Below are 14,568 nucleotides of genomic sequence, written 5' to 3'. Positions count from 1 at the left end.
TATATATATATATATATTTTTATGTATGTAGTATTTCAAGATCATAATATTAAAAGTTTTTATTAATATTTCAGAAACTAATAAATATTTAAAGCTAAAATTTTAAATCTAAAATCCATCCTGCTTTATTCTTTCTCCAAATTTCGTATTGATAACCAGAATTTTTTTTAATAGTTCTTAATATGTATTTATAACAAGTTTAAACATTCTATGAATTTTAATATGTGAAATGGTTTTAGTTTTCAATAATTATTTGCAAAAAAAGATTTATTTATTATATAAAATTTTGTTTATATATGCATTCCTGATAGTATTAATTGATCAGCTTTTATATATTACATAAGATAGTGATTCGTTAAATTTTATTAAATATTACTATTTTTTATGCTATGAAGAATATGATAGAATATTGCTTTTGTGTTCTTTATCTTTCATATATTAAATTTTACAAATTTCAAATTAAAATATTTTCTAAATTAATGATTTTTGGACACAATAAATATATTTTTTATAAAAAATGTCAATTTATCAATTGATGCCATAAAAAATATATTATTTTATTTAAAAAAAATTTAATCTTATCAAAAACGAAATTTTCAATACAATTTTATTGTTTTTGATATTCGTTTTATTTTGACATTTTATTTTTTGAATTTCACTTGTAATATGAATTAAACATTATTCATGCTAATATAGTATAATTATTTAAAATCTTTATGTATTACTATTTAATTATAGTAATCTTTATTTTTTTCAAAAATTTAATAAAATTTTTGTAATATGTAAATTTTAATAGAAAATTTTTTTACCAAATCAATATAAAAAATATATAAAAAATGTGGATTTTTACTGCTTTCGTGAATTTTTTAAATCTATATTTTTACATTAATAAATTTATTTAAAAATGATACATTTTCAAAATGATACATTTCAATTTTAAGAAAAAAATATTATATATGTTATATATCTTATAAATATTACATATGATTTTTAAATAAATTATTATTTTCATGAACATTAATATATTTCTTTATATTTCTTATATTTCTTACATTTCTTCTCATCGTATAGATAAATATTATAAATTAATAAATTATACTTTTTATTATTTCTTAACATTTTAAATATATTATTTTTCATATTAATAGATTTTAAAGATAATAACAAAATTGAATGCCAAAAAAAAAGTAAAGAAAACTCTGATGAAAAATTACAAAGTATAACTAATTTACTATGCATATCTAGTATTATGGATCTTTCATGGGATATAATGCAATCTGGAATAATTGAAAAAATACCTGAAAAATATACAACAAGTATTTTTGAGTAAGATAGCAAATATTTTGAATAAAATCATAGAATAAAACATATGCATATAATTTTCTAATTTTATACTTCTTATGAAAAATTTATATATTTTAAATTGCAGAAATAAAAAAGTTGAACCAACAAATAGTGAATGTTCCGAAGTTTCAAAAGATATAGATGCAGAAATAAATTCTCATACAACATATTGTTTACATAAAATATTCTTGGAAAAGCTAAATAAATTTAATTTTTTAATGTAATTGATATTGATAATTTATACATAAATATAAAAAACTTTTGATTACAAATATTATTGGTCAATTTGCCGATTAATTCTTTCTTCATTGATTTTAATTCATATATAAACAATTGATTTAATTTTAGTTTTCTTCGAAATTTTTAGTTATTTGCAAAAAATTTTAATAAATAATACATTTATACATTTTTTTTTTAATAATATATTATTAAAATTCAATTGATTCCCTAATTTTTTATTAATTTTTATTCTATTATGAAATTATAATAAAAGATATTTTTTCTTTTTTATAAGAATAACTATATATAATTTAATAACAATGAATTTTTATATTTTAATTGCTTTTTTTCCTAATATTTTATTCCATATATATCCATTATAATTGTATTTGTTCTACTAATTATTTTTTTTTCAAGCAAATAAAAACAGCGATGAAAAATTAAACGAGAATTACATTAAATAAAGAAAAATAGGAATTTTAGTTCAAGTAAAAATATAAATTCAGAAAATTCATTAAAAGAAAAAGATAAAGAAATATCAAAGCAAACAAATATATATACAAAATTAAAAGTAAAAATATGCGATTAACTGAAAAATCCAAAGCACAATGATATAGTGAATGATATAATAAATGTTCAAACAATAAACAAAATGAAAATAAACAGAAATAATAATTAACTTTGATAAATATGAATAAACATTGATAAAAAAAAATTTATAGAATAATTTTATTTTAAGAAATATTATAAAAAATAAACAAAATCATGACAATTATAAAATTATTTTATAACAATTTAAAACATCTGTTAAATTGTCCCTTTATTTACAAAACGAAAATCTAGATCTAGATATAATAAGAGCATTATTTATATTGTTTATATAAATATAACAATGGTAATAAAAATGTGAACAAAAAAATTATGTTCATAATATATTTTTTCTTATAAATTATATTACACAGTCAAGAAATTGCTACATTATAGAATGAAAATAACATTTTTCATATTCCACAGAATATTTATAAGGATTACATTCTAAATATAAATTTAAGTTATTTTAAATATATTATAAATTTTACCAAAAAGAAATTAAAAAGAATTAAAGATTCAAGAAACCATAAAATTTAGAAAAACATATAAATATAAAAGATATGTCAGATATTAGATTTATTTTATTTATCATTCATTTCATTTATAATATAATAATAAGGAACAATCCAAGATCAATATTAGCTAAATTATTATATTAGCAAAATTAGAAAAAAAATAAAAAATCAAAAAATAAAAGAACAAAGGATATAAAATGAAAATAAATCAATTTAAATGCTATAATTGAACTTATAAATATAAACTAAAAGTTCTCATGAAAACCAAATAGTTAGTTGAAAACCAAATAGCAATAGTAAAATTGAAAGAATGATTAGTTGGATAAAAAATAATATTATATAATTTATAACAATATAAAGATATTAGCAATGAAGATGAATTTTATTTATTATTTTATAATAGCTGAACAAAAATTAAATAGTTAAATAATTAAATAGTTATATTATTGAAACCATATAGATGATATAAAATTACAAACATCTATCTAACAAATGTATTCGGTTATACATTAAGTATTAAAAAGTTTAGTTAATATAATCTTTTTAATAATAAAAAAAAAAAAAGAAAATATTTTTTATATCTTTAATGTATTAGAATTAAATGCATCAAATTGGAAAAAGATTTTTAAAGGAATTAGGAAAAGTAACTAAATTACATCAAATTAGAAAAAATGAAAAAATATCTACTTTTTGTGATTTAAGTTTTACATGGAATAAAACAAATTTCAAATCTAAAAAAAAAAAAATTATAAAATTTACTAATTTTTGTAAATATTAGTAATTAGAGAGTTATTAGATATTTATTGATATTTGAAGAAGATGAAGAATTTATTTCTGTTATGTATCAATTAGAATCAAATTCGTTATGACATGAAAAACATTTATCTACATTTGAATAAAATGACACTTTATGATAGAATTAAAAACTTAGAATTTCTTTTTATTAAAATTAATTTCATTGGCAGAAAGTGTTTATAGATTTTCTGTTTGCATAGTAATAAGTTAAACTAATTGGAGAACTTTTATCCAAAGTTAATTATTATATTGAATATTCTTTTTTTAAGGTCTTTTTAAAGATATAATAAAAATCTAATGTAACATATCGTATGATGAATATTATAAAAAATGCAAAGATTTTTTTTTCTTTCACAGAAATTATTGCAATGTGAAGATTTAGATTTAGAAAAACTATACTATAGTTACAATATTTATTATGCTTATTATGCTTGATCCACTATAAATATTGAAATAAATTATAAATTTTAAAGAAAATTTAAAAAATTTTTCATTTTAGTGAAAAATAAAATATTGTATATAAGACAGTAAAATAATAAAGAAAATAATAAAAGAAAAAAGGGAAATGCCATAAATAATGAAAGAACAATCGATAATAAAATTATGTTAGTCAATGTGGTAAGTAAATTAAGTAATATAATTTTATTGTCATTTTTAATTGATATAGAAAATTCTGCATTAAATTTAGAAAATAAAATAAAAATAAAAATGCATCTCAATTTGTCTTTAAAATAGCGCTCAATATTCAATGTTTAATGATATTTATTTAGAAATGAATGAATGAATAAATTGTAAACAAAATATTGTTAAATGTTTAACTATAATAAAAACACGCTATTATAATAATATTATGTTAAGAAAACAATTAAATAAAGAAATGAATAGTCTTATCTTACGCTATTATTATTTGACTATTAAATTATAACTATAAATTATTTTCCATGAAAAAATATATAGAGTCAAAAAAGAGAGACCTAATACCAGTAATAAAAGAGAGAGAGCTAATACCAGTAATAAAAGAGGAAATCATTTTTTTCATTACCTTCATAATTTGAAAACATTATCTATATTATTCAATTTCTAATATTTAACAACATGCAAAGTAATGTAAATTATGTTATATTATATTATATACTAAATCAATAATAAGTAAAATAGTTAATAGTAATTTATCTTAATATATCTTAATATATCATTTTTTTCATATTAAATATATTATAAAAATTTATAAACAAATGGAAATATTATTTTTAACATAATAATATTTTTAAAAAATGCTATATATGAAACATGAAAAAATGCTAGAGAAATTGTTAGAATTATTATTTAATCTCTCATTTTAAATAAAATAAATTAGAGATTGTTAATCATATTAATTTTTAGCATATTTTAGATAAAATATATTTTAAGAATTTATATTATGTTAATAATGAAGTAAAAAATAAATATATGTTATACATAATATTTTAAATTTATTAAAATGATGAAATTTAATTTATCAATTAATATGGTGATTGATTTTGAATTTTATCATACAAATAATATATTTATTATCAATTTTTTATTTTATATAATATATATCATTGAAATGACATACTTAAATTTTTATATGATGTAATTTGCGATTTAATTCCTCAAATTTGAGAATTTTCCGAATAAAAAAATCTCCATAACGATGTGCCACTTTTGTATCCGCAATGTGAATCATGTCATGATCAATATAAAAATCCAGCTATAATAAATATTATGAATTAATCTTTTAGTTTTAGTAAATATAAAAAATAATAAATATTAAAGTATAAAACTAAATCAATAATATATATATAATAATATAAAATAATATGTATAATAATAATAATAATTATAATTTTTATAAATACATAATCCATTTATAAAATACCTCTGAACCAGATTGAAATTTTCCATCTAATCCTGATGCACCTTTTGTCCAAACAATATTTTTCATTTTATGTTTAAAACATAATAGATGAATAGTTAATGCACTAACTTCTTTATCTAAATCCCAATTTTCATCAGGTCTAGTATTACTACACATAAATGTAGCAAGTTTACTTAACGGTAAAGTAGTATATAATTTTAAATATGAACGAATTGTTGGTAACATTTTCTGTTGAACAACTTCATCCATAAAGACTTGAGTTTGATGTTTAATTGCTTCTCGAACATAGTCTTCATTTGGATTATCAGGATTTGGCGGTGTAAGAGACAAGAATTTTGGACATGCAAATAGAAAGCATGATTCAAATTCAACTAAATCTCCATATTGCATTTTATACATTTTTTCATGATAATTTTTATCACGTAATGCTTGTTGTAATCCTTCATCTATACATTGTGGATGAAGAACAAGACAAATTGCTAATAAATGATACATTTGTTCTGTTTGTTTATTAATTTGATCATTTTGATAACTTCGTGTTGCAAACAATTGTTTTGTTCTTTGAATATATAATAATATACCAGAGAAAGTCCTAATTGCATCTGCATATCTACGCATCATCATATAAGCAAAACCAACATAATATGCTGTTGATATTTGACAACCAGGAACATGTGAATATGCACTTTTTTTATAAAGTTCAACATTTTCTAATACTTTAATTGCTTGATAATAATCTCCTAAAAGAGAATGTAAACGTAACAATCCTACAAGAGAAAAATATCCAAGCATTTTATATAAAGAATGCCTTCCAAATACACCAGCAACAGAATCTGGATCTCCACCACTTGCATATACTTCTAATTGACTTTTAATTTTTGATTTATCTACTAAATAATGTAAGACATTTAAAACACACAATACATCCCATGTCTTACTATGTGCATTTAAGTTTTCAATTTCTTCAGGTGTCTTGTTTGATAAATTAGCACGATATTGTGTAAAAGATTGAAATTGATAAACAAATTCATCAATAAGTTCCCATAACCATTGATCAGGTAATTCCAATTGGACTGGTGTTTCAGGACGTAAAATATAATTAAAAAGATCACAATAATTATAAAAAGAACCAAGACGTTGTTCTAATGTTGGTCCTTGCATACGAGCATAAATATGACGATAATAAAGTTCTTTATACAGTGTAAGAAATACTGGATCATTGTCAACTATATGTGCAATTGTTTGAGTATCTGGCCAAGAAGATTTATCAAATAATTGTTCTGAAATTTTTGGAAATGTTGTTTCATAAAGATTTTGAATTTCAAAAATCATTCCTTCATTTATACAATTTCGCAAAAATACTAAAAAATTTCGTACAACTTCTGGTACTTGGCGATAACCTAATCTGTCATATTGATCGCTATGAACATCTGGTGGTCCATAATCATCATAAGCATCGTACTAAAAATAATTTAAATTATACTTTTATTGGCATAATAACATTATAATATAAACATTTATTTAATTAATATTTACCTCATTGTAATCGTCATACATGATTATTACTTTTATCTAATTATGTAAAATATTTAATACAACCTTCTTTTGAAAATCTATAAATTAATCCAAAGGAAAAAAGTTACATGCACAAATTATTCTAAATAATATAATCATAAACTAGTATAATTTAAGATATGCTTCTTTCAAATTATATTTGAACATAAAATTCAACATTTATATTAAACTGTTAGATGGCGTCATTGAATAACGATGAACGTTCTTCTAATAATTTATTGTTTATGGTAAATGGTTTATATTATCACGCACACCACGCGTAAGAGGGTATGTCATTTTTGTAAATGTAAATTTATTGTACATTTGTTACTTTATTAAAATGGGAATATTAGAAAAAATATCTGAAATTGAAAAAGAAATTGCTCGGACACAAAAAAATAAAGGTTTGTTCATATTTTAAAGCTATAATGATTTTTGTAATCTTATGTAAAAGTATTTGTACATTTGCTTGTGCATTTGTAGCATATGCAAAAAATTATAAAATATTAAAAATTTATAATTTTTGATATAAAATATTTTATTTTCAATTAAAATTAAATAATTATTATAAAATATAATAATTTAAATTTAATAAATCATTTTAAAATTGATTTATAATAAATCTTTATTATTCTTTATATTATACTAGTTTATTAATAATATTCATCTAGAAAAAATGTTTTTATTTTTATTAATTAATTTTTAATAATATTTCAATAATATTTTTATTTATTATATTTTTATTAGATTTTTCAATATACATTTTTAATGTGATAATAGTTGAAATTAATATAATTATAATATTTGATAATAATTTAATATCTAGCATAATATTATCATCATAATATTTAAAATAATGGTTCCTATAAAAATCAAATTTATTGATAATTAACTTAATTTATTAATTAATTTTTAGCTACTGAGTATCATTTAGGTTTATTGAAAGCAAAACTTGCGAAATATAGATCACAACTTTTAGAACCACCAAAAAAATCTGAAAAAGGAGAAGGATTTGATGTATTAAAATCAGGAGATGCAAGAGTAGCTTTAATAGGCTTTCCTTCTGTAGGAAAATCTACTTTATTAAGTACATTAACACATACAGAATCTGAAGCAGCATCTTATGAATTTACTACATTAACTTGTATACCTGGTGTTATTGAATATAAAGGAGCTAATATTCAACTTCTTGATCTTCCTGGAATAATTGAAGGTGCTGCACAGGTAATTACAAATTTTTTTTAATATAGTTTATTTAATATAATTTTAATTAATAATTATAATTATAATTATATATATATAATTTTTATATCAATGAATAAAAATAATATATAAAATTTTTATATCTATAAATATTTTAGGGTAAAGGAAGGGGTAGACAAGTAATAGCTGTTGCACGAACAGCTGATTTAGTTCTTATGATGCTAGATGCTACTAAACAAGATGTACAAAGACAACTTTTAGAAAAAGAATTAGAATCAGTTGGTATACGACTTAATAAAAAAAAGCCAAACATATATTTCAAGATAAAGAAAGGAGGTGGATTAGCATTTAACTCAACATGTCCATTAACAAAAGTAGATGAAAAATTAGTTCAAATGATTTTACATGAATATAAAATTTTCAATGCAGAAGTTCTATTTCGCGAAGATTGTAGTGCAGATGAATTAATTGATGTAATTAATGCTAACAGAGTATATTTACCATGTCTTTATGTACATAACAAAATAGATCAGATATCAATAGAAGAAGTGGATAGAATTGCCAGGCAGCCTAATAGTGTAGTAGTTAGGTAAAATTTTTTCATGTATTTTTAAATATTTTTATTTATTAAAAAGATTCATTTTTTTTAATTTTTGTATTATTTAACCAATTATAAAAAAAATTATAAAATAATATAAATATAAAAATATAAATATAAATAATATAAATAATAAATAATATAAATAAATAATATAAATAATTTAACATTTTTCTTATAGTTGCAATATGAAATTAAATTTGGACTTTCTTCTTGAAACATTATGGGAATATTTATCTTTAATAAGAGTTTATACAAAAAAACCTGGTCAACCACCTGATTTTGAAGATGGTTTAATATTAAGAAAAGGAGTTACAGTAGAACATGTATGTCATGCAATTCATCGTACACTTGCTCAACAATTTAAATATGCTCTTGTTTGGGTAAGAATTATTTGTAATAAATATTTAATTTTTATATTTTTATATTTATAACCTATATTTCTTATAATTATTGATTAATATTTTTTAATAAAATGAGAAAATTTTGATTTTATAACTATTATGTTTACTTATTAGAATAAATAAAAAAAAAATAATATAATATCAAAAAAAAAAAATATATATTTTTCTAGATCAGTGCTGTCCAAACTTAGTTGCTAATAAAATGGGCTCCATCTACATCCTGTGTTATTTCGTGCGAGATTTTTATCTCTAATATATAGAATTCAAACTTTAATCGATTATTTTCAGAACAGTCAAATAAAAGGATTGATTATATTTGGTCTTAGCTGAAGAAAATACATTAATAACTGAACATAACATATGCTATTGAATATAAAATGAGGAAATGTGACTGAAGAATTCATAGAAGATGGAAATGCATGAATTACTCCACTACTTTTGAATACTAGCATAAAGGGAGATAAAACCGCGTAAAGGGCCCCATCAGTGGACAGCACTGTTTTAGAACAAAAAAAAAATTGGTAAAATATCGTCTTAATAATCAGAGATTTTAATTTAATAATAAGATTTTAATTTAATAACTTTAATAATAAATATTTTATATAATAAAGATTTTAATTTAATAACATTTTAATAAATTATTTATTTTTATTATTTATAATATAATATTTATTTTTATGAAATAATTATAAAAAAATAAAAGAAAAAATTATTTAACAACAATTACAAATAACTATAAATATATAATAATAAATATATATTCTAATTATAAAATATATAAAATAATTAATGTATGTTCTATGCATATTTTTTTTTTGTTAATTTCCAAAATATATGTAAATATAATAAAAATAATAAATTATAAAAAATAATACATAAAAATATATATAATTTTTCAAAATTAAAAACATCTTAAAAAGAAAAAAATTTTTTAAAATGCATATTATCTTTATAAATATATTATTTTTCAGGGTACAAGTACCAAATATTCACCCCAACGAGTTGGATTACAACATATTATGCATGATGAAGATGTTATTCAAATAGTTAAAAAATAAAATTTATATAATTATAAATTATTTGTGAAAATAGCAAAAGTAGAATATTATATAATTTTGTTTATACGTTTTATACATGTTTGCTGGAAAAAAAAGAGAGAAAGAGAGAAAAAGAATTGTCATTTAAAACTTAAATGCTAGATTTATTTTATTTAGTATAAGAAAGAAATATTTATACTAAATCTTTTTTAATACTTTAAAAATTGAAATTATTTAATAAATTTAATAAATATCAATCATGTATAAAAATAATTTTAAAAGTTATTCTTTTTATTTAGTTATATGATAATCATATATTATGTTTGTTAAAAAATATATTTCAAAAAATAAAAAACAGTCTGTTCTATGTATTTATTATAACTTATGTATAAATATATTATTATAATGCATATTTACATAAAAAAGAATAAATAAATACATAAATTAAATTAATCAATGAAATTTATTATATATTAATATTTCAAAAAAATATATATAAGTTATAATATTTAATATTTATTAAATTATATACTATAATTTGATTTAAAAATATATAAAATTGTATTCAAAATTTTAATATTTTAAATCTTTTATTATTAAAAAAATTTATTGCATATTTCAAACATTAAATATGATTATTATTATAAAAATATTCAAATTTGAATAAATTATCACTTTTAATTATTATTTTACATAAAAATCTATTTTACAATTAATAATTTTATTTCAATGATATTTATTATTCAATTTTTTTAAAATTATTAATATATATATATATATTTATTAATAATTAAAATTATTATTTTTCTAAAATTGGCTGATTTATGGAAATTTAACATGATTAAAATAAATTAAATATTAAAAAACTTAAATTTTAATTTAATTATTTTAAATTATTAAAAAAATTAAATATAATATCTTCTTTGGATTGAATTGCAATATTAATTAAATTATATTAAATTATTTATTTATTTATTTAGTAAAAGAATAATATTTCTTATCAATAGATGATAATAAGATTTTTTTAATAAATAATTAAAGTAACTAGATAAGAAAAAATAACTAGTAATAAAACTAGAAAAGATACTAGATAATGGTTTCTTATATAGCCTTAAAAGTTAGTTACTTAACGAACATACTTAACCTTCGATAATTTTAAGTGTAGATACCTCAACTAAACAATTAAACATAAAATAGATGATATAGTGGAAAATGATGGAAATTCATTCTTATTTTGTTATGATTTTGTTTAAAAGAATAATAGTCATTGATGAAATGTTATAAAGAAATATTGTTAATGTGCAAAAAGAATTTTGGGTTGAAGAGAGAAACATGGTCTGATTTGCAATAACAATTTATTAAAAAAGTTTATCCGTCCACGGATCCTTAGATACAAAAAGCGTTAAAAGAGCGATCAGTGCATAGAGGTTTGTTTGCAGTATGCTCAGGATTTCCAATACAGGATTATTATGGCTGCAGGTGAGGCCAGCACAACGAAGTCTCGTCAAGAAAAACAATACGATTACCTCCTCAAATTTTTGCTGGTGGGTGACAGTGACGTTGGAAAACAAGAAATCTTGAGTGGACTTGAAGACGGTGCTGCCGAATCTCCGTTTTGCAGCGGCAGTGGTATTTAGAATTTTTCTTTCTATTATTTATTCTAAATTATTTTTTCTATTTCAATCTAATTTTGCGTAAAAATATAAATAATGTATTTATATTGAATTCATTATAATAAAGTGCTATTCATTTTTAATTGTATTATATTTGAAATTGAATAATAATGATTATTAACAATATAAGAAAAAATTCCAGAATTTATTTATTGTTATTGAAAATTATTTATTAACATTTATAATGAAATTTTTTATATAATAATATTTATTTTATATTATTTTATATTTATTTTTATATTTTATATTATATTTTATATCATTTTTTATACAAATAGTTTTAAATTTATTTTATTTATTTATTTATTAAAACATTATATGAATTATGTTTATATATTTATTTTATGGATAATTATCATTATTTATTTTCTAGCATATAAAACTACTACTATTTTACTGGATGGAAAAAGAGTAAAATTACAATTATGGGACACATCAGGTCAGGGTAGATTTTGTACAATAATCAGATCTTATTCTCGTGGAGCTCAAGGTATATTCTTAGTCTATGATATTACCAATAAATGGTCTTTTGATGGTATTGACAGATGGCTAAAAGAAGTTGAAGAAGTATGTAAAAATTATTTTAAATGATTAATTTTATTTATATGTATTATAAATAATACAAAATATATTAAAAATAAATTATTTTTTAACATCATTTTTTTAAACTAATTTTTTTGAGATATTTAAATATTAAATACAATTACTATTAATCAAATTTAAAATTTATTTTTTAAAAATAAAAATTAATATATATCAAAATTATATTTAATTTTTATTTATATTGTAGCATGCTCCTGGAGTACCAAAAGTACTTGTTGGTAATCGTCTTCATTTAGCTTTTAAAAGACAAGTAGGAGAACGTGATGCTGAAGCATATGCAGCTAAAAATCACATGGCATTTTTTGAAGTTTCACCTCTCTGTGATTTTAATATTCGTGAAAGTTTTTCTGAACTTTCTCGAATGGCTTTACATCGTAATGGTATGGAAAGATTGTGGCGCTCTAATAAAGGTAATGCATTTCAATTTTTGTTATTATTTCAGAAAAATCTGATATGAATATCATCTTATGTTTTAGTTCTCAGTCTTCAAGAACTTGCATGTCGTGCAATAGTTGCAAGAACAACAGTTTATGGTATTGATCAACTTCCATTGCCTAAATCTATTAAATCTCATTTAAAATCTTATGCAATGACAACTACGTCACAATTACGTTATAATGGAAATAGATCATTGAGCTCTAGTAAAAGTTTAGGTTCTCATCATCGAAAATTACGTTTTGTTGGTGTAGGCCATAATGGATTATCAACTCCAGGTAGTTCACCTGGTAGTATAACAGATTCTCGTACCAGTTGTGTTGGTCGTAATTCTTGCACAATATCTTGAGAATAATTTTAAAGTTATAATTGTAAATATTAATTTTTCTTTCCTGTTTTGACATAAAAAAATTTTTTAAAATGTGCCATCACAAAAAATAAAAATATAAATTTTTTTTTTAATAGCATGAAATATTAGCAATAAAATAAAAAACAAAATAATTTGCTTAATTAAGAAATAGAAATAATCATGATACTTTATATTTAATTTAATGATTATTTAATATTAAAATTCTTTTTATGTAATATTTTCTTAAATTTCAATATAAATAGAATAACAATAAATTCAAGAAGAACTTATTTTATAATTTTTCATCATTATTTTATGATTTTATATATAAATCTTATTAATAATATTTGAAATAATAGTTTACATGATATTTTTCATGAAAGATCTTGCAGAAGAATACATTAATAAAATATAATAAGTAATATAAATTGTATTAATATTTTGTTAAGTCTTTATGTAATATTTTTTTCTTCTTTCCATTAAATTTTGATGAACAATGCTTTTTAAATTGCTTTTTAAACTATGCTAATAAATAATGTATATTAAAACAGGAAATATTGAAGCAAAGTACAAGTTCACTAAGTCTACAAAGGTTGTGGTGTAGACTAAAATTAATGTAAGTTTAATAATTTAGAGCAGCTAATTAAATAAGAATACGTGAAAATAAACCTTGAAATCATAATCATTAAAGTTTTTAAAAATTATATTATTTTTTAAATATTCAATAATGAATAGAGAAATTTATCTTAATATGTTATTTTTGAAATTCTATTTTATATGTATCTCAAAGTATGTATCTCAAAGCAATCCAAAATAATATTACACAATTATTAATTTTTTTTCTGTTCTTTTTAAAGATTTACTTATTATGTATAATTGAATTACATTTATCATAATAATACAAATATTATTTTTTATTTAAATAACTTAAAATAATTGTATATTATTTTATTTGTACAGTATAAGTTTATAATATGTATTGTGTAAATATAAATATAGATTCAATTACTGTAATCATATTTTGATAAATTTTACTACAATAGATTACTATAATCTCTTAATATCAGTGATATAATAATAGTGTTTTAATTTATTAAGTTTTTTATAATTTTATTATAATATATTTTTTGTTTATAATACTTATTTTAATGTTTTAATAAGAAAATTATTGTTATTATCATCATTAAATTAAATCATAGAAATCTGTTGTATAAAATTTATCAATCTGTAATAATAATCTAATGATAGTTTTTTTAAAAATTATATGATATCAAGAAAATGCATCAAATGTATTTATACTATGTAAAATTCAAATTAAATTATAAATGTGTATATAAAAGCAGCTATT

General features: G+C 19.2%; 3 protein-coding genes across 6 annotated transcripts; 2 read left to right on the top strand and 1 right to left on the bottom strand.

The window, feature by feature from the left end:
• Positions 1-4,993: 4,993 nt before the first annotated feature.
• On the bottom strand, positions 4,994-7,072 carry LOC102680772 (eukaryotic translation initiation factor 3 subunit L). Its single transcript, XM_006623036.2, has 3 exons — positions 6,901-7,072; positions 5,365-6,825; positions 4,994-5,196 (listed from the first exon to the last, which is right to left on the bottom strand). The coding sequence occupies exons 1-3, from the start codon at positions 6,919-6,921 to the stop codon at positions 5,062-5,064; spliced, it is 1,617 nt and encodes a 538-aa protein (XP_006623099.1). The 5' UTR covers positions 6,922-7,072; the 3' UTR covers positions 4,994-5,061.
• Positions 7,073-7,165: 93 nt separating this feature from the next.
• LOC102680357 (developmentally-regulated GTP-binding protein 2) lies at positions 7,166-10,429 on the top strand. Of its 4 annotated transcripts, none has more exons than XM_006623032.2 (5): positions 7,166-7,322; positions 7,835-8,142; positions 8,280-8,710; positions 8,901-9,102; positions 10,095-10,429. In XM_006623032.2, exons 1-5 carry the CDS (start codon positions 7,259-7,261, stop codon positions 10,179-10,181), a joined length of 1,092 nt encoding a protein of 363 aa, XP_006623095.1. In that variant the 5' UTR covers positions 7,166-7,258; the 3' UTR covers positions 10,182-10,429. The 4 variants fall into 4 exon arrangements, with proteins under 4 accessions (XP_006623095.1, XP_006623097.1, XP_006623096.1 ...); XM_006623034.2 differs by lacking the exon at positions 10,095-10,429 and adding an exon at positions 9,417-9,641; XM_006623033.2 differs by lacking the exon at positions 10,095-10,429 and adding an exon at positions 9,412-9,641.
• An 860-nt stretch (positions 10,430-11,289) lies between these two features.
• On the top strand, positions 11,290-13,364 carry LOC102680222 (ras-related protein Rab-40C). Its single transcript, XM_006623031.2, has 4 exons — positions 11,290-11,789; positions 12,207-12,400; positions 12,624-12,846; positions 12,913-13,364. The coding sequence occupies exons 1-4, from the start codon at positions 11,630-11,632 to the stop codon at positions 13,218-13,220; spliced, it is 885 nt and encodes a 294-aa protein (XP_006623094.1). The 5' UTR covers positions 11,290-11,629; the 3' UTR covers positions 13,221-13,364.
• The last annotated feature ends 1,204 nt before the right edge of the window (positions 13,365-14,568 follow it).

Source organism: Apis dorsata, unplaced genomic scaffold, assembly GCF_000469605.1.
Source record: "Apis dorsata unplaced genomic scaffold, Apis dorsata 1.3 scaffold_808, whole genome shotgun sequence".
NCBI classification, from domain to species: Eukaryota; Metazoa; Arthropoda; class Insecta; order Hymenoptera; family Apidae; genus Apis; species Apis dorsata.
Note: the sequence above shows the minus strand (reverse complement) of the source record. Positions and strands in the feature narration are given on the sequence as shown.

What these genes read in the sequence shown, in the direction of transcription:
- LOC102680772 (XM_006623036.2), bottom strand. Translation starts at nt 6,921, where the DNA reads ATGTATGACGATTACAATGAG. An exon ending in TGTATGACGATTACAATGAG is followed by an intron (nt 6,826 to 6,900) that starts GTAAATATTAAT and finishes AATTATTTTTAG; the next exon opens with TACGATGCTTATGATGATTA. An exon ending in AATTTCAATCTGGTTCAGAG is followed by an intron (nt 5,197 to 5,364) that starts GTATTTTATAAA and finishes TATTTATTATAG; the next exon opens with CTGGATTTTTATATTGATCA.
- LOC102680357 (XM_006623032.2), top strand. Translation starts at nt 7,259, where the DNA reads ATGGGAATATTAGAAAAAATATCTGAAATTGAAAAAGAAATTGCTCGG. An exon ending in TCGGACACAAAAAAATAAAG is followed by an intron (nt 7,323 to 7,834) that starts GTTTGTTCATAT and finishes ATTAATTTTTAG; the next exon opens with CTACTGAGTATCATTTAGGT. An exon ending in TTAAATATGCTCTTGTTTGG is followed by an intron (nt 9,103 to 10,094) that starts GTAAGAATTATT and finishes ATTATTTTTCAG; the next exon opens with GGTACAAGTACCAAATATTC.
- LOC102680222 (XM_006623031.2), top strand. Translation starts at nt 11,630, where the DNA reads ATGGCTGCAGGTGAGGCCAGCACAACGAAGTCTCGTCAAGAAAAACAA. An exon ending in GGCTAAAAGAAGTTGAAGAA is followed by an intron (nt 12,401 to 12,623) that starts GTATGTAAAAAT and finishes TTTATATTGTAG; the next exon opens with CATGCTCCTGGAGTACCAAA. An exon ending in ATTGTGGCGCTCTAATAAAG is followed by an intron (nt 12,847 to 12,912) that starts GTAATGCATTTC and finishes CTTATGTTTTAG; the next exon opens with TTCTCAGTCTTCAAGAACTT.